The sequence below is a fragment of the Camelus ferus genome, chromosome 19 (genome assembly GCF_009834535.1).
Source record: "Camelus ferus isolate YT-003-E chromosome 19, BCGSAC_Cfer_1.0, whole genome shotgun sequence".
Taxonomy (NCBI): Eukaryota; Metazoa; Chordata; class Mammalia; order Artiodactyla; family Camelidae; genus Camelus; species Camelus ferus.
This window is the reverse complement of record NC_045714.1, coordinates 31,568,687-31,592,245: the sequence shown is the minus strand read 5'-3', so window position 1 is coordinate 31,592,245 and position 23,559 is coordinate 31,568,687. Positions and strand designations below refer to the sequence as shown.

Here is a 23,559-nt window from a genome sequence, read left to right as displayed (position 1 = left end):
AATCCTAGCAGATTGTTTTTCATAAAAATTGAAAACTAATTCAAAAATTTATATGAGAATGTAAAGGACCAAGAAGAACCAATACCCTCCTAAAGGAAAACAAAGTGGGAAGACCATTTCCACTAGATGTCAAGACTTATTAAAAAGCTTCACTCAGCACAATTTTGTTTTGTGTGTGTCCATTGGATTACAAACTTTATTTAAAAATACAAAACAAAACAAACAAAAAAATAAAAAAAAAGCTTTGATGATAGAAGAAGTGTGGGGCAGCTCCAAGGATGAAGAAATGAAATGGAATGGGATGATATTCTGGAAGAATCCAGAAACATACTCATGCACATAAGAACTCCAGGTTTTTTCCCAAAGTTAAACCACGGAACAGGTGAGATATATGATCACTTCAATAAAAAATTTCCCAGAACAATTAGATGATGATATGGTTTTTTTTAAAAGGCACCTATAATGAAAAAGGATATGCAAATGAATATATGTATGTATATGTATGTCTGAACTATTAAGCTATACACCAGAAATTGACACAACATTGTAAACTGACTATACTTCAATTTAAAAAAAGGTGACTGAACCCCTACTTCATACCATGTCTATTGTAAAGCCTTGATTCCTAAGGAAAATATTATGTTTCCTCCATTATCCTGCTTTGAGAGAATTCCAGAGAAATCCTCCTCCCAAAGGCTTTTTCCCCTTCTGGTACATGGTAAATGTCAATGGCAAAATAATTAAAAGTTTATAAAATAATGAAAAAAAAAAGAAAGTCTGACTATTGGAACTGGCTGTTGACCAACTGACAACAATGAAAAGACATGCACAGCCTGAAATACGTGTTCCTAGATATGGAAGTTTGGGGGAGAGGGAAGGTGAAGAACAAGCTTTGGCAATCTAAGCAGGATCTCTCACCTCTCCCCTGGACTCAGATTTGAACTACCTACCCTCACGCCTCCATTCCTTCTTCTGCCTTACTCCTCACTCCGCTCCAGACCCAGAGCACACAGGCAACTGGACTGGCGTGAATTTCCTCCTACTTGTGCCTCTGCCCCGGTGGGCCGCCTCGTGACGTCAGGGCTGAGAGAGGGGGAGCCGCCTCCTGGGCGCCCGCCCCTCCCGGCCCTGCGGCCCCGGCTTGCCCTTTAAAAGAGCGGGGCCTGCGCCAACCGTGCCACACTGCGGGAACCAGGACACAAGGCCGCTTTCCCCGGAGTCTCTTCATCTCGCCTTCCGTCTGCATCTCACTCATCGCTCCGGCTGCCATTCTCTTCTCCGCGCAGATTCGGGCGAGCCGGGCCATGCAGCCCGCGGTGCTTCTTGGCTTCCTGGGAGCCACGATGTTGGCCGGTGAGTGGGCTCGGCGGGCCGTTCAGCACCGCGGACAGCGCCAGTCCCTGTCTCCGCGGGCGCTCTGGGCATCTCGGCTGGCGGATACCGGGAGAAAGGGGGGGTTGATGGAAGGTTTATCCCTCTTGCTTGAGGTCCTTAATTTCCTCTCTTCCCTGGGTGGTTTCCCTTCAACTCCTCACCCCACTGTCTTACTTGGAAATAGCCAGAGGGCTTCCTAGCCCAACCAAACGAGTCTCAGTCTTTCCAAATCAGAGTATTCTGTAGATAGAAAAGCATGCCTGCGCCTCCAAGGAAACCCCACATTTTGTGCTCACTTCTAAAATGTCACAGTCTCTCTACTTTCTTAAGAGAGACGTTATTATAGTCTTATTCTGTATCTGTAATTAAATACTTGTTTGACTTTTTAAAGCCAGATGACATCGGAGAGACAGGAGTACTTGTATTATGATACTAGTCGACAACTGTATAATTTATTTCATTATTATTATTAAAATATGATGAGACAAAAATAGGTCTTTTATGTATATATGTGTATAAGATATCTTGTATTTTTTCTTACCTCATTCATATGTAATGTATGTGTGTGTTCATGTGTAAGTATGCACCGGTTTAATGTGATATTTTTCTGTGTTTGTCATTTTTGTCTCTGGGGAGAGGAAATCCATTTATAAGTTATAAATGGAAACTGCAGTAGATAGTTAGACTTTTGTACTCCTGAAAAACAGTGAGTATAAAAAACCAGAAAAATGTCATTGGAGTAGTAAAAAAAAAAATTTTGTCAATTTGGAAGGATGAAATTTTAAGTAGTAGACATTTCACAGTGTCTGTTTATGTGTAGAAGATTGTGGGATTAATCTTTCAAATTACTCTGAATCTTAAAGAAATGATTTGTAGAGATTTGGGGGGGGGGATTGTGTGTGTGTGTCTGTGTGTGTCTGTGTTGCAGTAAAGTCACTATGAGTATTAAGACCATTGAGAAGTAAATATGCCACCACAGATTAAACTGGAGGTTTTCTTCTGCTGTTTTACTGATCTCATAGAATATTGTTCTTATCTGAGATTGAGATTCCTAATTAGAATTGAGGTATTCCCATTCATGAATAAGAAGGTTTCATTGACAGCTATTACTGGATCCCAAATGTAAAGACAAAATGAAAGCCAGTGGTAATATATTCTATTGAAAGCTACATACATTCAGAATTTCCTAAAATTCTTGTCACTCTTACAAATTGCCTATGAATGTTCTCAAGTTAATTAAATAAAACCAAATGAATATTTATTTAGAGTCCTTTCTGGGCAAAAATATTTGCAGAAAGGATTTTTTTAAAGGCTAAATCTACGCTATACATTGTGCTAAAGACCCAAAAAGCACTGTCACTTTTTAGACTTGTTTAACTATAGTGGGAATATACTTATAGCTCCTATTCAAGAGAATATTTTAAGAAGGGTTGATATTTTAATATCAACTAAAATGGGGACATTATATTCTTAAAATTTTTATTGAGTTATTTATTTACACTCCATAAAAGCCATACTTTTAAAGTGCATAATTCACTGATTTTTTTTTCAGTACATTCACAGATTACTTAACCATTATTAAATGTCAGAACTTTTCTATCACCCTGGAAAGAGATGCCATACTGATTAGCAGTCATTCCCCATTCCCACCTGCCTTCAATACTTGGTAGACTTCAAGCAGAATTTGATATTTAGTAAAATCACAGGAGAAAATCGAGGAAGCCATCTGGTTCATCCCCTACCCTTAAGAGCTTCTGGAGGGAGAGCTACACCTTCCTATGGTAGCTACTGTGCAGTCTAAAAATTAATATGTGTGAGGGAGCTACATGATATTCATATTATACAGGGTAAGATGGTTTCTGCATTCAAAAGAGTTTGCATAACTTGTTATTTCATAGCTGTATTTTCATTCTGGGATCGAACCTTAGTTTGGTAGTCTTGTGAGATATTAATACTTTGAAAGTTATTCTCAGATTTATCATGTATTATTTGAAAATTTTTCTGCTATTTGACTACTTCACTTTTATCATAATCATTGGGCTTTCTTTTGTGCCCCCTAACTCTTACCTTATATAAAAATAAGTTAAGCTACTTTAGGGGTATCAACATATCTTTGATTATTACATTGCTGCCATAGATTCTATTGGAAGAAATGCAGTGGAACTTAGATGTCTTACCAGATGCATGTTATGCTTTCATAAGAAGACCTTAGTTCCTTTCCATCACAAAGATATCTGAAGAGCTTCCATCAGGAAAACAGGACTGATCTATTAAAAACAAACATGAGCTACAAATTGTTTAGAGTCACAAAAGAAAAATATTTCTCTCCCCCTAAATCAGATGGCTGTTGATACTTCAGCAATATCAATAGTTAATAAAAGCATCTATTATGCATTTGGGAGGAAAAAAGAGAAAAGTTATTAGCAAGAAACTACATTACCAAAGAAAGTGTAGGAAGGCTAGATTTTTAAAAGGAATATTCTAGTTTATTATAGAAGTAATTCTCTCAGTTATTTCTTTTCAGAGGATTTTATAGATCTCAGGTGGAAAGAGTAAGTGCCAAATTGGGAATGTTTTCAAATAACAGCCATTTGAGGAATAAAATTAATGGCCTAGCATACTAGACCCTGGGTGCCAAAGGTGGGCCATCCAGATTGTGTCTGAACTACATTTCCGGAAGACTGTGGGGTCTTCATACCTTGTTAACCACTTCTCAAATATTTTACAAGTGATTTTAGCATGCTGCATAATGTTAGACCTCTTGAAACAACTGAAGTAGATCCCAGGCCATACTTTGAAAAGGAAAACTCAGTAAGGTGAGTAAGTGAAATAGGAGTTTTACTTTTACATTAAGCCCTATGATATGTAATTGAATGGGAGAAGATAGTTAAAGAGACTTGGAGAGCAAATATTTGGGGAAGAAAGCTCAGGCTGCCGGTTATGAATAAACTCCATTTGAGCAGCTTCCATCTCTGATGTCCAGGTGTTTTGCTCTTGCTCCAGCTAGCTGTTTGCTTGTCTCAGGGACCTAGAAGAATTGTCTACACTGAGCTTCTTCAGCCATAATAGCAGTTTCTCCTCCGGGAGAGCCGGGAGAGCCAGGAGAACCGTGGAGATGGGCCTATACGTGAATGCTTTGAGCTTCTCCACTGGAAAGGGCTTAGACAGAACAAAGTGAAAGCAAAGGATAAAAAAATCAAAGCAACTCTGAAAGAGAAAACAACATGGCACTGGAAAATTTAAAACACCTGCCGCATTTCCTAAGAAGACAAAAGCATTGCAATCGCTGATTTAAAACAAACAGAATCTCATGAAATTTATTTAAATAAATTAAAATTTGTCTTTTTGCAATGTCCTCATAAACCAGTTGTTGAACACCTATTTGCGTGCGATATTATGGACTCAATGCTGTACTGGTAGAATTAGCTACCTCCCGTGTTCTTTGCATGGCTGCGGTCAACATGCGGGAAGAGAAAAAACACTGATAGAGACACATAAGCACACCTGTTCAGGAAAAGGCTGAGGCGACAGGTAAAAACAAAGTAATTAATTGTATGAGATAATCATGACCACGGTTTTGTAAAGAAGTGGATGTCAGGGAAAATATATTCTTGGGGACAGGAAGAGGCAGAAGGAATCACAAATCTTTTCCCATTTTGAGTAGGCTGAAGGGTTGAGGAAGGCACCTTTTTTTCATTTAAACTAGGTTTGTTTTAAACTTTTTATTGAGGTATAATGTACACATGGAAAACTGCATGGATCGTAAGTATACAGCTTACTGAATTTTTCACTCATCAAGCACACCTGTGTAATCCACACCTCAGATCAAGAAACAGAACATTGTCAGTATTTCAAAGGCTCCTCTTGTCTGGATTTGATTTATATTGGATATAAGATAGCATTAATTTCCAAATCATATTTATGACATTGTTAGGGAAAACAGCTCTGTGGGTGTGCGTGTATGTGTATACATGCAACGGGGGCAATTCTGGTTCCTAGGGCAGTCATCCCCGACTCTCTCCACTCTGCTCAGCTCTAACTCCGCTCCTTTCTCCAAGTAACAGTGTTGGGGGTGGGGTGATTTTGTGAATTTGGAGACACAGAACTTCCAAAAAATCAACTCAAGTCATTTCCCATTCTTTTTCTCCTTCAAAGCTGTCAGTTCTATGCCAGTGGACAACAGGAACCACAATGAAGAAATGGTAAGTTGCAATGGAAGTCTGGACTAATCTAGACTCTAGGTTCTCCTGCTCCTTATCACACCAAACTAAACAAAACAAGAAACAAAAATAAACCAACAGCAAAAGCCCAGTGCAACAAAGCCGAGTTTTCATCCCTGAGGGAACAGGAGCAGGGGATACCTAATGAGCTTTTCCCTCCTTCCTGGATGTTTTAGTGCCCTCAATAGCTGTCATCACACCATTTTCTTTCTAACCTGTTCAGAAATGGGTGTTTATTTCTCTTCTCTGGATAGTCTTGACCCAGTGCCTTCTGGCGTTGCTCTGTGGGGAGGCCTAGGAGGCTTCATTACAGTCCTGCAAATCCACATTCCCGACCCAAGGATTCTGCATCAGCATAGGTCACATAGCCAAGCCTCTCTCGACAGCAACCCTGGGTTGAGTAATCCGGCATCCCAGTGACGCCAGCTTTGCCAACCTGCTTTCGGGTTTCCCTCTAGGTGACTCGCTGCATCATCGAGGTCCTCTCAAGTGCCCTGTCGAAGTCCAACGCTCCACCCATCACCCCTGAGTGCCGACAAATCCTGAGGAAGAGTAAGTGCCCTACCCTGCAGGAGCAATCTGTCCCTTGAGTGGTCCTTGCTCCTGCCTCCTTTTCACTTTCCACTTTACCTCCACAGGAACCAGGGGGCAAGGGGCAGCGGGAAGAGTACGGGCTAGATCAGTATCTGTGGGTTAAGATACGGCTTCTAGTCCCCGCTCTTTCACTTAATAGCTGTGTGATCACGGGGAAGACCCCTCGCCTCTCTGGGCTTATTTCCTCAAAGTAAAATGAGGGAGTTGAACTCAATGACAGTCTTTGAGATGTCCATCAGCTCTTGATTGCAGAGTTTGGATTTTTAGAACAGACTTTCCTTTGGGTGGAAGAAGGTAAGGGGAGTGCTTGTTCAGGATTAGACAAGGGTGGGGGTTGAGTGTTCTGGAAGTATTGAAAGATGATAGGACAGAAGGAAACAAAAATTATTCTTCTCTTTGCCTTCTGCTCTTCTGACAATGAGGAGTTAGAAGCTTGGAAAGGTGACTGGGACGTATCTGGCCTGTTTACATGACTGATTGGTTAGGCCATTTTAATGCATAGCTTTTTACTTTTTTTTTTATTGATGCACAGTCAGTTACAATGTGTCAGTTTCTGGTGTACAGCATAATGTTTCAGTCATACATATACATACATGTATTCATTTTCATAGTCTTTTTCATTATAGGTTACTACAAGATATGAATACAGTTCTCTAGTGCTTTACAGAAGAAACTTGGTTTTTTATGTATTTTATATAGAATGGTTAATATTTGCAAACCTCAAACTCCCAATTTATCCCTTCCCATCCCCTTTTAGAATGAGAGGTATTACCCAATGGTATCAGGAGCTCTGGGCCTGAGAACTGGAAGGGGTGAGGGTACACTCAGCATCCAAGGAGTCAGAGCAATAGCCTTCAGAGTCTAGACTGGGACGTTTTCTCTATACAAAACAGCTTATGTTGAAAACAAAATGTGAACTGTGACGTGAGCAGTATTCACTGGGAGTTGACATGAAAATATAAATTTTGCAAAACTATGCAGTCTCTTCTAGCATGAGGTCAAACTGATCCAAACAAATCTGAAAAGCTCTATTCTCTTCAGCACCTTTCTCTGCTTTTAAATTTTTAGTCAGGCTGGGAACAGTGAGTTTTCTTTTTCTTTTTTTTTTTTTTTTCACCCTCAGAATCTCTCATTACAAAATAATACTCTTTTATTATTGCTACACACGAGGCCTCACGTATAAAATTATAAAAACAAGTATTAGTGATTGGCCAAAAGAGTAACCTGGGAGGGGAGGACTCAATCCATCACTGGGGGCTTCAGGGTAAAATAGCTGGGGTAAGGACCCCTTGCACTGTGGAAGGAAGCTTCCCTGCCACTCCCAGCCTACATACCTCTTTCTAAGTTCCTCCCCAACTTTCTTTTCCAGCAATTATGGCGATGGGTTTATTAGAATGAGCTTATTAGCCATTGCAGGGAATGAAGGAAAGCAGGGTGGGTCTCCAGGCAGAAACTAAAGACTGCTCCTGTGGGCGGATCCCTCTGCTATCTCCCTTCTCCTTTGTTTACCAAATGGATGCAAAAATTTGGGGTGTGTTATACTAGGTCATCCAAGAACCATGATTGCTTAGGAAGAGTTGTCAATTATAGGGCTCTGCTAACTTGCCAAGAGTCAGATTTTTAGCCCTCAGGCTGTGGATGTAGGATTCTAGTTTCTGCTCATCACTAATTGTGCCCTGGGGTCTTTTGACATCTCTTGAGAGAGCCCCAGGAAGACTGATAAAAACCAAATGGCCCATGTCTATCAGGACCCTGGAGATATCACACCCAGAGAGCCACTGAATGCTAAGATTAGGAAGATTTAAGAACTCCTCTGGGGAACCAGACTCAAACACCAGTCAGGGCCAGACAGACGGATAACATAAAGGAGTGAAACAAGACAGGGAAGTGACTCACAAACTGAAAGACACATGCCTGTTCTAAGGGGGAGTAGATATTTCTCAGCTTCAACCCTGTAGTGAGAAAAATACAGATTATGTTATCAGATCTTGGAAACTTTTTTCCAAAAAAGTTAAAACTTGGATTTTTTCAAACAATATCTCCTGGCATGTAAGTATTACCTCTGGATTCACATTTACCAAAAATGCTATTTAGGCCAAGCAGAACTTGCCTCAGGGCTAACGGTTCATAACTTCTGTCCTATTCTCGTTTTCTCTCTCCTGCCAATATGCCTCAGACTGGTGGAGCTCTCTGCCAACTGGGTGGGTGAATTCCTTCACGCAGCTTCCCTCCCACCCCCAGCCCATCTCCGCCTGCATCCTTACTCTCCTGCATGTCTCTGGGGCCAGCATACACTTAGTGAGCAAACGAACATTTGGGGAGTAGGGAAGAATCATTGTTTTATGGCTTGAAGAGACCTTAGGGAACGCATAGTCCAATATTTTAACAGGTGTAAGAATCTTTGACCTGATTGGTCTGGTCATATTTGCAACATGACAGTTAGGGATGGAAGGTACATTTTCTCCTTTTTATCTGAAATAAGGGTGAGCTTAACACCTTGGTTTTAACACACTGACAAGACTGGTTCATCATCACAGCCCTTCTCTGAACTCACCTGCAGGGGCTTAAAGCTAAATTTAGGAGGAAGTGCTAAGCCTCAAGCAAACTGCTACAGCAGCACACATTTAATTGGAAAAAAATAAAAATACTTCTCCTCCTGCCCAGCAAGCAGTGGGAAAGGGACCACACAGCCTCTGCCCTGGGAAGCCGAGATTCTGTCTGATCAGCGGTGCTATTTCAGCCTACTCTCAGAATGACATCGGTATCTGCTTCAAAGCCTCCCTGCTTACCTGTGCCTACCTGTCAGCCCCGCCCCAGTGCGGCTCACACCACCACTGGCTCTTACAGGGCAAAGACACTGGTGGGGGCCCAGCCCTCAGGTGTCCAGGTGTGAAAGGTCAGGGACAATTCAGTTGCCTTACAAAACATGAAAATATTATCATGCCAGGCTGGGCTTTAAGCGGAGAGGTATAGACTGTCTGCCATTTCTTGGACATTTTTGGAAAACAGAACAACTTTTCCTATTTTGTGAATGTCAGTTCAAAATGACTCATCAGAGCCGTTCAATGGAAATATCATGTGAACCACAAATATAATTTCAGGTTTTCTAGTAGCCACATTAAAAAAAGTAAAAAGAGACAGGTGAAATAAATTTTAATAATATATTTAGTTTTGTCCAATCTATTTTATTCAATACATAATTTGTATACATCCCATATATTTATAATATATATTAGCCAGTACATTCAAAATCTTACCATTTCAACATATAATCAATATGAAAATGTGAGATACTTTACAGTCTTTTCTTCATTTGAAGTCTTTGAGATCTGGTGGTTGCTTACATTTACATGTCTTAGTTTGGACCAGCCACATTTCAAGTCCTCAAAGGGTTGGTGCCACAAAGAGTTGGTGGCTCCCACACTGGATGGTGCAGACAGCGGCCCAGAGCTGTGCGCGGCCTTGGCTTCAGGTGTTCTATGCCAACTCAATGACAGAAGTTGAAATTCAAGCCCTCCCAGCTAACAACTGAGACAGTGTTAACTGCATATCTCCTTTCAAGGGATGCCCTTGAGTTAAGGAGGATTTAGTAAAGGAAGTGTCAACATTTGGAAAAGATGGGAGAAAACAGCATTCGATTAAAATATGTTATACCATCTACTGTTGACTCGTGCAATACAAAGATAACTCATATACTGGAGTTCATTCTCAACATTTGAGCACACATTGAACAGATGGGATTTGAGTGAGGGAAGAAATGGTCGCTTCTACAGCTGTGCAGTTTTCTCAGGGAAGAAATACACACCCTGCTTATCACCAATTGCTAAGTTATACTGTCAGTTACTGCTATGTTAAGCCTACACAGTTGATTGGATCATAAAAGTCTGATAAACTAATAATTTAAAAAATTTAATCCTTTGAATCTGGTATTTCCCATTTTAGCTATTTAACTTTACTTAGCTGGACTCTAGTTAGAGCTATTTACACAATGCTAACTTTTTGACCCCTAGTTAGGGCAAATATGGAAAGAATGGTCCTGAATTACACCTCTCTGAGCCTCAGTGTCTTTGTCCACAGAAAGAAAAGGGTGAACTACATGAATTCTAAGGTTTCTTCTGGTTCTAAATTCTAGTAGCTTATAAACCCATATTTCGGTTTCAATTTGGTCATTGAACAAATGAAAGATGCTTATTGGGTGTTGTGAAAAAATATATAGAGAATTTGTTATTAGATTTAAACACAGCTAAGGAGTTTTCATACCATTGGCTTTTAAAAGCAATCTGAGTATATTCTTTTTTTTTAATTAATTAATTTATTTATTTTACTTTTATTGTGGAAGGGGATAATTAGGTTTATTATTTATCTAATGGAGGTACTGGGGATTGAACCCAGGACCTCGTGTCTGCTAGACATGCACTCTCCCACTGAGCTATATCCTCCTCCCCAATATATTCTGTATTAACTTTAAAAATGACCTGAGTGTCAGAGTCTTTAGGATTTGTAGTGATCACTGAGCCTGGTGCTTACTGAGCACAAGCAATTCTGAAGTTATTCTTGGTCTTTTCTATTTTCATTATAGGTGGAAAAGAGGTCAAAGATGAAGAGAAAAGTGAAAATGAAAACACAAGGTTTGAAGTCAGATTGTTAAGAGACCCAGCTGACACCTCTGAAGCTCACAGGGCCTCCAGCAGGGAGGACGCGGGAGCCCCAGGGGAGGACACCCAAGGCCCTCCAGTGGCGGACACAGAGGGAGGTGGGCACAGCCGAGAGGGTGCAGGCGAGCCCCAAGGGAGCCTCTATCCCTCTGACAGCCACGTCGCCACAGAAGCAAAGTCACACCACTCTGAGAAGGGCAAGGGGGAGACGTATCAGAAAAGGGAGCATGGGGAAGATGGCAGTGAGGAGAGGCACCTCGAGGAGCCAGGAGAGACACAGATCGCTTTTCTCAACCAACCGAACCCGGGGGCTGAGACATCTGAGAAGCTTGTGTCCAGATACGGTAGTGCCCGAGGCCCTGAGAAGACCCACAGCCGGGAGAGGAGCAGCCAGGAGAGTGGGGAGGAGACAAGGGGCCCCGAGAAATGGCCCCGAGAGCCTGCAAGCCGACCCGAGGGCCAGGAGGAATCCGAGGAAAGTGAGGAAGATGCCAGCCCCGAGGTGGACAAACGCTCGAGGCCAAGACACCATCACGGGAGGAGCAGGCCCGACAGGTCCTCCCAGGAAGGGAATCCCCCCCGTGAGGAAAGCAGACACCCTCTCCAGGACCCCGAGGAGTCGGACGTGGGCACGGCCAGCTTCGGGGCAAAGAGAGCCTGGCATCCAACCCACCGCCGGGCTTCCGAGGAAGAACCTGAATTGGGGGAGGAAGGGAGGAGCTACCCAGCCGTCCAGGCTCCCGGGGACCTGGAGGGGGCACGAGCTGGGGGCAGAGGGAGTGGAGAGCCGCGGGCCCCCAGGCCTCCCAGTGACGAGAACCGAGAGGAGGAGGACAAGGGGAACCGTCCCCGCACAGAGCTCAGTAACGGGGCGCGCGGATCCAGCGACGGGAGTGAGGGAGAGCGAGGCCACCACGGGGGACGCAGCCCCACAGCCCGGGGCGGGGAGCCGGGCGCCTACGCCACTCCGGACAGAACAGAAGACAAACGGTTCTTGGGTGAAGCCCTCAGCCGTGCTCAGGAAAGCCAGATGGACCAGGCAAGGCGGCATGCCCAAGGCGAGCTGAGAAATTACCTCAACTACGGCGAGGAGGGAGCCCAGGGGAAGTGGCCCCCGCAGGGGGACCTGCAAGGCACGGAGGAGAACAGGGAGGACGCGAGGCTTCCAGGCAGACAGTATGCTCCCCGGCACATCACTGAGAAGCGATTAGGGGAGCTACTCAGTCCATACTACGACCCTTCCCAGTGGAAGAGCAGCCATTTTCAGAGAAGAGACAACAGGGATGAGAATTTTCTGGAGGGTGAAGAGGAAAATGGGCTGACCTTGAATGAGAAGAATTTCTTCCCAGAATACAACTATGACTGGTGGGAGAAAAAGCCCTTTGAGGAGGACGTAAACTGGGGATATGAGAAGAGGAACCTCGCCCCCAAGCTGGACGTGAAAAGGCAGTATGACAGAGTGGCTGAGCTGGACCGGCTCCTTCACTACAGGAAGAAGTCCGCTGAGTTTCCAGACTTCTATGACTCCGAGGAGCAGATGAGCCCACGCCACCCGGCAGAGAATGAGAAAGAGAGGGCTGGCCAAGGAGCTCTGACGGAGGAGGAGGTACAGTACGGGGCTTTGGCTTAAATCTTACTAGATGGTTAATGTGAATGTGTTATGTACAAGACTATCTGATGTCAGTGGGAAGACACTGCTGGGAATTAGTCATTGTGAGACTGTACCCCTAGCAGAGGAGCAGAGACAAGCTCCAGGTTTGGTCTCCACCTGGCATCTGGCCACTGTCCACATCCCTGTCCACCTCCCCCGGCTGCAGTGCTTCTCAGTCTTGGCTGCACGTTGTAACCACCTGGAGAGCTTGAAAAATCACTGCCATCTGGGACCCAACTCCAGAGGGTCTGTCTGTTTGGTACTGGATGATTCCTGGGCATCAGGATTTTTTAAAGCTCCCTGGTGGTTCCAGTGTTCAGCCGAGGTTGAAAACCACTGGTCTATGTCTTCTCCTTAGTCATTTGACTTTTCATCACTATTTCTCAGGGTAGGAAAGAACAGATGATACAGAAATTAGTGGCTTTGTTCTATCTTTGTCATCTCCCTGCTTATAACCATCAGACATCGACATGTGGGAGAGGTGACATCAGAGCCCTGCCTTCCCTAACAATGTTTTTTCCCGATATTTATTATGTAGGTCAGTGCTTCTCAAACTTCAGTGTCCATTAGAATCACGAGGGATTCCCAGCCCTTAAAGTTTCTGATTCAGGTGGTCCTGGGTGGGGCCCAAGAACTTTTCTTTTTTTTTCTTTCTTTCCCCTTCCTTCCTTCCTTTTTCTTTCTTTCTTCCTTTCTTCCTTCCTTCCTTTCTTTCTTTAACTTTGTTCTCTTTTTAAAAAAATTTTTTTATAAAATAAAAACTATATTTATTTCATTTGTTATTATTTTTTATTTTTCCCCTTAACAGAGGCACTGGGGATTGAACCCAGGACCTTGTGCATGCCAAGCACATGCTCTACCACTGAGCTCTACCCCCTACCCCCAAGAACCTGTATTTCTGACACGTTCCCTGGTGATGCTGCTGCTGCTGGTCAGGGGCCCACAGTTTGGGAACCACTGATGTAGGGTAGCTGATATAGCCTCTGACTTATCAAAAATGCCCCTTTCCTACTCCCTCAAACAACAACATAGTAAATTGATCTGGGACCTCGTGCCTTAACTTTTCTGTATTTCCTAGGAAAAAGAACTTGAAAATTTGGCTGCGATGGATCTGGAGCTACAGAAAATAGCCGAGAAGTTCAGTGGTAACCGAAGGGGCTGATGGGCATTGGAGCAAAAGGCAGATTTAAGAAGCAGCCCTCGTATTATGTTTTCCGACACTTCACTGAAAGACAACATGTATTTACCCAAAGGCAGAAAGTAGAATTTACTTTTCATCAAATGTTTGACACAACTGGAAATGTCTTTAATTTTTGCCAGAATGCTATGGAAAATATGAATAGCATGACTTGTAGCATATTCTTTATTGAAAAATAGATGTATTAACATGCTTGTGACAATGACTGTGCTACTGTCCTTGAAAAAAAAAATGCTTGTCTCAGCTTGAAATAATAAAAGATTCACCTGAGGCCAAAAGCTTCATGCTCTCAGCTTCCTTTGGGTTAACAGGGAGGAGCGTGGCTTTCAGATCCATTCTTTAAAGTAAATTCTCAAACATAGCACTAAGATGGGTTGGTTTGTTGGCCTTTGGATGCAGAATGGAAAAAAAATAAGTGGGAGGAAATGCAACCCTTTGAAGGAAAAGAATGTTCAGGATATAAAGAGAAAGAGATTAGTAAAAGGTATCTGCTCCCCTAGGCTGTAAAAAGATTAAATAGGCTTGAAGAACCTGTTTCAAAAATAAGACACTAACTTAAAAATCCTACCATTTAGAGAGCTCTGGGAGGCGCCGGCCAAGGATCATTTTTCAGGGCTGAGGAGAAAGCCTGGGTAGTAGGGAGAACTCCAGACTGGGAATCACAACGTCTGGGCTGAGCCAGATCCTTGGACCCTCAGGGCTTATCTGTAAGAAGACAGTGTTCTGACTCTACGTAGCTGTGTGACTTTGGGCAAGTTACTTTCCCTCTCTGCGCTCAGGTTCATCAGTAAAATAAGGAACGCTGGCTGCTACCATTATTTTCGCTGCAGCTTCTTAAAGCAGGACAGTTGGCCAATTTCTTCTTTTCCTTCCTTTTACTTGTCGTTTCATTCCCCACAAACGGTGGCTTCTACTTGGTTGATGACTACAGTTTTGGCAGTTCAGATGAAGAGCTGTTCTCTGGGAGGTGGCAAAAATTAGTCTGGGCACCACTCATGACTTTTATTCATCCCAAAGACCTGGTTCTCCTCTACTTGGCTAAGTCAAGAATAGCCTGTGATCATTTAACCAGTCTCCTCAAGGTTAACTTTCAGTGACAGACTTTTCCAAGAGAGTTTCAGCTGTATCGCATTCCCTGGCTGGTGGCTGCATCACTTCAATCTCCGCCTCTATCTTCACGCGACCATCTTCTTTCTGAGTCTCTGTCTGTTCACATGATGCTCTTTTTATAAGGATTCCAGTCCTGTCGGATGATAGGCCCATCCTACTCCAGGATGAACTCATCTTAACTAACTGCATCCACACCGACCCTATTTCCAATAAGGTCACATTGTGAGGAACTGAGGGTTGGAACTTCAACACATCTTTTTCTGGGGGCAAAATTCAACCCATAACAAGCAGGCCAGCCCCCACAGTCCTCAGGTGTATTAACTCTGAGCCACATAGTCTATGATGCCTCCCAGAACTCCCCAGGGGATGGAGCCCCGGGTGCCACAGTGGTGACCTGCTCACGGATACACTTTTTATCATCTGTTTTTACCTCCCTGTCACACTCCCACTGGCGACCCTACTGGTGTTTCCTGGTATCATCGCCCAGATAAACTGCTTGTCCTCAACTTCTTATCTCGGGGGGTTGCTTCTGGGAAACCCCAACAAAAGAAATTATTCAAAGCCAAGTTTATATTATGGCAAATAACACAACTTCAGTTTTAATACATTACGGTTATAACCCATCTGCAACTGTATCTTGATGGAAGATGCTGGGAAATGCTTAACACGTTGCAACACACCCAAGTGCAGTATGTCTCCCCATTTTCTCTACTGCAGTCCACTAGGAAACAAAATCATTTCCTAAATAAAGAGAATTCAAGGGGCCCAAAATGAACACGTTTACTCACTGGATGAGAGAAATACTGCAATGCACCAAATGCCAGCTTGGCAAGTCACATGCACGTGTGCACGTGCTCGTGCGTACACACACACACACACACACACACCAGTGGGCACTGCTCATGAGGAGGAGCTGCTGGCGGATGGAGCACAGCCCCGCATGGCGCCCCAGGCTTAGATGTGGCTCCCACAGCTTCCCCCGGCCCACTGCCTGGTGAGTTCCTGTGCACCAGCACACCCCTTCATTTTAATGTGCAAACACTTCAGGCACAGATGACCTATCAAGGATGCAGGAGATGCCCAAGAGAATCCCACCTGACCACGGTGCTCAGCAGCGTGCAGTTAGGAGCTCTGGGTGCCACCATTTCTTTGAAAAGAAGTCAAGGATTACCCAGGCCACTGTTTTTCCCTCCTTTATCAAAATAATAGATGTTGATGGTAAAAACATCAAGTAGTCTTCAAAGACTTAAAGTGAGTATTATGAGATGAACTGTGTGCCTCAAAACCCTATGTTGAAGTCCTGACCCCTGGCACTCATGACTATGACCTTATTTGGAAATAGTTTCTGCAAATGTAATCTAGCTATGATGAGGTCATTAGGGTGGGCCCACATCTACAATGACCAGTATTCTTACAGGAAGAAGGAAATTTAGATACAGACATGCACAGAGGAGAATGCCATGAAGACAGACATAGAAGAGAGACGTCCACGTGAATGAAGATAGTGGTAGAGATTGGAGTGATGCAGCCACCAGCCAAGTAATGTCTCGGGTGAGAAGCTGGAAAAGGCAGGGAAGAATTCTCCCCTAGAAATGTCAGTGGAAGCATGGCCCTGCTGACATCTTGATTTGGGACTTCTGGACTCCAGAATTGTGAGAGAATAAATTTCTGTTTTAAGCCACCCAGTGTGTGGTACTTTGCTAGGCACCCTAAGTACCTAGCAAACAAATGGCCTTCGTCCACCCTCCCCCCAAATCCCTCTGCAGATGTAGCCACCTGTAGTTATTTTAGAGTTTTTTCATATTTGAGGTTTGTTTCTTTTCTTTTCTTTCTTTTTTTTTTTTTTTTGACAGCTGCTTGGAGTTTATTTTCTACTTGGTGCAAGGCACAGGGTTATAAGGTGTCAGGAAGGCTCTTGTGTGGCTTGGGGAGTAAAAAGTGGGGTTCTCTCAACTTTGTTTTTGCTGTTTTGATATTAAAGAACCCAACTGCCTCTGCTGGCTGTAGCCTGCTCAGTCTCAGGGAGGGGAGGGAAGAGGGGAGATGGGGGGGGCTCTTATGAGCCTAGTGCCTTGGAAGGAAGCCTGGTAGCCGGTGGCGGCCACTCAGAATGGGGGCCTGGAGTTGTTTTTGCCAGGCTGGCCTCCAGGCTGCTCTTTCCCTATGGCTTCCTGAGCCAGGGCAGCAACAGAGATGGCAGAAGAAAGGCTAAAAATATATCAGGGATCCACCATATGCCCTAGAAGCCAAGAGAGGAAAACTGTCACATGGGGGGGGGGGGTAGTGTGGAACGCATCAAATGCTGCCAGTAGTTCCAGGGGAATGAGAAGGAGCTTTGGATTCCACTTTATATCTTTTTTTTTTTTTAACCCCCTGTAAATTCATTTACTGCTTAAAAATTTTTAGCTCTTCAGCAGTTACAGGAAAAAAAATTTTTAATAAAAAAGAAAAATATCTACAAAAGAAAATTTTAAATTATACTTGGTTGACCTCTAAAACCCAGCCATTTACATGGTCATGATTTTTTTTTCACCAACCCATTTTATCTACTCAACATGTGCATCTAGTGTGCTTACTAAGCATTTATTTGCACTTAGATTTTCTGTGTTAGGTTTTCTGTGATGTGGAACTTTTTTTAAAAAAGCTAATAATTTGTCCAATGAAAAGCCTCACATTTTTTGGAAAATCAGTGCTGCTACACTGTTTCCAGATCTGCCTCCAAAGCTGAACTTGGGTGTCAGTAGCTCTTCAAAAAGTTCAAATCCTTTGTGATTATTAGGAAAAAAGGCTTTCACTTTTCAACAGCCTAGAGAGAGATTTCACACAATGCTTCTCCTGCTCAACCACATTGTCAGTTGCTCAAGGCATCAAAAGTTCCATTGTCAATATTAATATGAAAACCAGACAGCTTTGTCGGGAGATTCCAAAAGTCTTCTACCTTTTACTTAATGTTAGATAAAGCTTCTTTCTCTATAATTCTTCCGGAAAGCTGTATTGCTGAAGGAAGAGTAATCAATTCCAGTAATATTAAGAAAACCAGATTTTGCCATTTCCAGTTCCACTATCAAGCACTGAAGCTTCCAGGGGAATCTTGTGGTTTTGCATCTACTTTAGTCGATTCATACCTTCTTCCCAAACCAGATCTCCCGTATCTCCATATTCTTGGAAAGTTTGCAGGTCTCTCATAGACAGCATCCCAGTGCTTGCAGGTCCCCAGCAGTTGGGGTGAAGCTGTCCGCTCCGGGACTGCCCCCTGGGGACCGTGTTCGGCCCCAGCACCAGTGGTCTGCTGGCTCCAAACCAGCCCACCTCCGCACTCTGAAATCCTGCTCTCCTGTCAGATCATCGCTTCACTGAAATTCGTGGTGAGCACACTTTTCCTTAGAGGGCCAGATGGCACATATTTTAGGTTTTGAGGGCCATATGGTCCCTGTCGCAACTGTTCACCTCGACCATAAGCACAAAAGCAGCCATGGAAAATACTCAAAACAAATGAGCGTAGCCACGTTCCAATAAAATTTCATTTATGGGCACCGCAATTTGAATTTCATGTAATTTTCACTTAGCACAAAATTATTCTGCTTTAGCTTTCCCCCCTAAATGTTTAAAAATGGAAGGAACAGGTTTTAGCTTGAAGCCATATGAAAACTGGTGGGGAGACAGATTGGGTCTGTGAGCTGTGTTCTGTTGACCCCTGGTTTAAAGCAATCATACTCTTTCTTATTTTTGGCTCTCCTCTTCCTTGAATTGGTCATCATATAGCTTTAGCTACTTTGTGTCACTCGCAGTTGATGGAAGAGAAAGGTGAGAGGCCACGTTACTTAGACTTACTTGTTTGGGGAGAGTATTCCAAAAGGCAGGTGACCTTGTGCTCTCACTTCCTCCACCGCCTGGATTCATTTCTCTGCTTTTCCAAGGGTGTTTGTTTAGAATGACAACACTAAGTGGACAAACATACAACATATTGAGCGCACCTACATTTTGAAATAAAGTATCTTCAGTGCCTTGTTAACTTTTTGGCAATGTGAAAATGAAATGCCAAAATCTTTCCAGTCCTGTTTTGATATCTCAGCTAAATGCCAAAAGCCCAGGTTATTAATGGAACAGTGAAAGAGGCCAAAATAAAAGGAGTACATGATATTAATTTCCTGCACTTCAAGGATTTGGCACTTCCTCATAGTCAAAAAGCAGTGTCTAATAAATGTTAACGGGGCCAGTTAACAATTCATCAACTGCTCTTTAGCTATTTAGGGACTTACAGTTCTTGCCATCTGATCTGTCCAAGAAAAATCTGTAATTTATTTTACAAAAATTAATACTAGCCTAGAAGCAACATTATATTTCAAGGAAAGATATCAGATGCACTCATATCCTTTCCAGCACTGCACTTAAATACATTCCCAAATCAGGAACTTTTAGAACAACACCAGTCTTAATAATCAGATTTTTAGAACCTGCTTCTTAGTATTTACTATGGCTCTTGCAATCATTACAGCCAATGATTTGAAACAAAATGCAAACACCCTATTTTTTTTTTAAGATTTAATACTAAAATTAAAAAAACACGTATTTTTGACCTGGAGATTGTCATTCTAAGTGAAATAAGCCAGAAAGAGAAAGAAAAATACCATATGAGATCGCTCATATGTGGAATCTAAAAAAAAAATACAAAACAGAAACAGACTCAGACACAGAATACAAACTTGTGGTTGCCAAGGGGGCGGGGAGTGGGAAGGGACAGACTGGGATTTCAAAATGTAGAATAGATAAACAAGATTATACTGTATAGCACAGGGAAATATATACAAGATCTTGCGGTAGCTCACAGAGAAAAAAATGTGACAATGAATATATATATGTTCATGTATAACTGAAAAATTGTGCTCTAAACTGGAATTTGACACAACATTGTAAAATGATTATAACTCACTAAAAAATATTAAAAAAAAAACCCAGAAACAGACTCTCAGACATAGAGAATAAACTTGTGGTTACCAGCGTGGGAGGGGATAAACTGGGAATTAAAGATTTGCAGATACTGACTGATATTTATTTATGTAGAACGGATAAACAAGTTCATGCTTTATAGCACAGGGAACTATATTCGATATCTTGTAGTAACAAGGTAAAAAATATGAAAATGAATATATGTTCATGTATGACTGAAGCATTGTGCTGTACACCAGAACTTGACACAACATTGTAAACTGACTATACTTCAATAAAAAATATGTATATACAAAATAGAATATATTTTTGGCTTTTCCATATACAATCAATAAATGAATGATTACCCATTAAGATCTGCTTCCTACGAGACAGGTGACCAAGATGGCAACATAGGAGGGTCCTCAACTTCCCTCCTCCCTAGGATCCACCACATGTACAGTTACACACACTGCAGTGCCCTCTGAGAGAAATCCAGAAACTAGCTGAGTGAATCCTACACATCAATGAGAAAAGCCACATTGAAGCCAGTAGGAGAGATTGAGACACACTCTCACGATGGACTCCACCCCCGCACAGAACCATACAACTGGGAGGGAACCCCCAACCCCAATTCCCAGCTTCTCCCTGAGGATTGAAGGGTTTGGACCCCATCTAAAGCACTCCAACATTTAAGATTCCCACTCAAGGAACGGGCCCCCAAAACACCTAGCTCTGAAAACTGAGGGGGCGTGGGTCTGTGAAAGCCACAGGACTGTAGCCAACAAAGCCTCAGTCCTTAATGTGGCCGTCGCCCCAGGGCTCGGTGCAGAGGTAGTAGAGAAGGTATCCATCTCCAGGTCTTTCCCTGAGGGTGTGACTACACACTTTACAAGCTGCTGCCTGAAGGTCTGCTGTCTAACTTAGCACACATTTAGGGGCTGGCTGTGATCCTCCCCAGAGGCCAGGGGAGCCAGTAGGCACTTTCCCTAACTTCTCCCTCTGGGTTACTCCAACCTTAATATCTGATTGCCACGCTCTCTGGAGGTAGCTTGTACACGTCACCCCAGCTTTTGTGACTGGCACCTGAGGAACAGAACCCCAAATCACCTGGCTTTAACAGCCAATGAGAATCGCATGCACAAGTCCCACAGGATTTTAAAGAAGTAGTTTTTAAATGGGTACAGGAGCACCCCCTGCAGCTACACATCTAGGCTTAGTGTAGAGGGACCAGGCAAAAATACCCATCTCTAAGTTCCTCCCCCAAAAGGGCTTAACTACATACTTTCCCAGCTGCTGCCTGAAGGTCCACTTCTGATCAGCCTATATCTAGGTGTTGACAGGAATTCTCACCTTTGAGATACTGATGGGTCGTGGTACACCCTCAGTTACTGGGAGCCAATAAGAAAGATGGCAGCTTGGAAATCACAAACTTTTGAGAGACAACCAGGAACTCAGACTGGGCTAACTGATGAGGTTCATCTCCTACATGGGGTCAATTTGTCAAAAATGGGAGAGTTGGCTATTGTATCTCATAGGCAGGCACCAGAGAGTAAAGATATACAGATGGCCAACAGGCACACGAAATGTTCACCATTGCTAATTATTAGAGAAATGCAAAGCAAAACTGCAATAAGGTATCACCTCACACCAATCAGAATGGCCATCATCAAAAGGTCTAGAAATAATAAATGCTGTAGACGGTGTGGAAAAAAGGGAACCCTCCTACATTGTTGGTAGGAATGTAAATTGGTACTAGCCATTATGGAAAACAGTATGGAGGTATCTTAAAAAACTAAAAATAGACTTACTATATGATACAGCAATCCTACTCTTGGGCATATATATGGAAAGATGGAAACTCTAATTCAAAAAGATACATGCACCCCAATGTTCATAGCAGCTATTTACAATATTTACAATAGCCAAGATATGGAAGCAACCTAAGTGTCCACCGACAGATGAACGGATAAAAAAGATATGGTAATAAACACACAATGGACTATTACTCAGTCATAAAAACAATGAAATGCCATTTGCAGCAACAAAGATGGGCCTAGAGATTATCATACTAAGTGAAGTTAGACAAAGATAAATATTATATGATACCACTTATATGTGGAATCTAAAAAATAATGCAAGTGAACTTATTTACAAAATGGAAACCATCTTACAGACACAGAAAACAAACTTATGGTTACCAAAGGGGAAGGAAGGGATAAATTAGGAGAATGGGATTAAGAAATACACACTATCACATATAAAATAGATAGGCAACAAGGATTTACTGTGCAGCATAGGGAACTATATTCAGTATCTTGTAATAACCTATAATGGAAAAGAATCCAAAAAGATTTTATATATATAATCTTTGCTATCAATGAATGGAGATGTGTCAACAGATGAATGGAGATGAATAATGAATGGAATATTATTTAGCCACGAGAAAGAGGGAAATATTGCCACTGGTGACATGGATAGACCTGGAGGGCATTATGCTAAGTGAAATAAGCTGGACAGAGAAAGCAAATACTGTACAATGGCACTTATATGTGGAATATAAAAATATCAAACTCATGGAAATGGAGAGTAAAATGGTGGGGTTGTCAGGAGTTAGGGGGTGGAGGAATTAGGGAGATATTGATCAAAAGGCACAGATTTCCAGTTATTCAATGAATAAATTCCGGTGCTCTAATATACAGCATAGTGACTATAGTTAACAATAATTACATACTTAAAAGTTGCAAAGAGAGTAAAATTTTAATGTTCTTACCCCCCCTCCACCCAATGGTAATTATGTCACAGGTGATGTTAGCTAATGCTATGGTGGTAATAATCCTGCAATACATAAGTATGTCAAATTACACATCGTACACCTTAAACTTATACAATGTTATGTGAACTTTAATTCAATAAAGCTAAAAAAAAAAGATTTGCTTCATATAATTTTAGTGTACCTCTAAGCTAAAACATTTTCTAACTGGCACCACTGTATATTTCTAAGTACCCTAATCTAACGGAGAAGCAAGGCGGCCATTACAAAATGTTGTCTTTACTTTTTGATTGCCACTCATTGAAGTGCTGTTTCACACAACTCTCCTGGTGACTGGATGTCCAGTAGTCATAGAATTACCCACTCATCTGCTCCAAAGGTGGATGTCCACTTTACAAACAAGATAAAAACACTGTGTACTTAGCTACACTAGTGACGTGGGTGCACACAGAAGTGGTTCCTGGCCCAGCAGCACTTGTATCTGTCACCTGGAAACTTAGAAATGGAAATTCTCTGCCCTATCCCAGACATACTTAGAAACTTGGTGGAGATCAGTAATCTGTGTTTTAATAACCCCTCCAGGGCACTCTGGTGCACACTAAGTTTTCAAACCACTGAACTAAATCATCAGTACTCAAAGATGAAGCAGATTACATGAATGAGAAAAAAAGTAGCAGATGAAGGTTAACTTTGAGTTCATCTGGTGCCTAAGTCCACAAGTCAACTCCAGGGGCAGTTATGTGGGCACACAGGGCCGTGGCAGTGCAGACCCCCAGACTGAATGAAATGGGGTGGGACCTGCACACCGGCTGAGTTTCAAGCAGGAGACAGTCCTAACAACAGTGACCGGCAGAGACCAGCTGCTGCTGATCTGTGCACATAATGTGTTCTCTTTGAGCAAACTTGACTGGTTGGGTGCGGAGGACAACTGCTTGCAGGGACATGTTCACTGAGATGCTGATCCAGGCATGTTTTCTCACACAGACCACGTGTCACAATCTGCTGAAAGCCAGTGAATGCGGTGGCACTGACAGCATCGACAATGTGAGTCAGACGCA

General features: G+C 42.6%; 1 protein-coding gene, 1 non-coding gene and 1 pseudogene across 2 annotated transcripts; 1 reads left to right on the top strand and 2 right to left on the bottom strand.

Annotated features, from left to right (window-relative positions):
• Positions 1–1,148: 1,148 nt before the first annotated feature.
• On the top strand, positions 1,149–13,970 carry CHGB (chromogranin B). Its single transcript, XM_006187082.3, has 5 exons — positions 1,149–1,353; positions 5,530–5,576; positions 6,053–6,146; positions 10,768–12,449; positions 13,573–13,970. The coding sequence occupies exons 1-5, from the start codon at positions 1,305–1,307 to the stop codon at positions 13,654–13,656; spliced, it is 1,956 nt and encodes a 651-aa protein (XP_006187144.1). The 5' UTR covers positions 1,149–1,304; the 3' UTR covers positions 13,657–13,970.
• TRNAA-GGC lies at positions 13,300–13,371 on the bottom strand. The gene has a single exon. It is a non-coding gene; the product is annotated as a tRNA-Ala (tRNA).
• Positions 13,971–17,471: 3,501 nt separating the features above from the next.
• Positions 17,472–17,960, bottom strand: LOC116657800 (annotated as a pseudogene).
• Positions 17,961–23,559: the final 5,599 nt, after the last annotated feature.

Bases quoted from the DNA above. Each gene is read 5' to 3' on its own strand.
- CHGB (XM_006187082.3), top strand. From the start codon at position 1,305: ATGCAGCCCGCGGTGCTTCTTGGCTTCCTGGGAGCCACGATGTTGGCC. The intron at 5,577-6,052 runs GTAAGTTGCAAT...GTTTCCCTCTAG, and splicing joins GGAACCACAATGAAGAAATG to GTGACTCGCTGCATCATCGA. The intron at 12,450-13,572 runs GTACAGTACGGG...TGTATTTCCTAG, and splicing joins GAGCTCTGACGGAGGAGGAG to GAAAAAGAACTTGAAAATTT.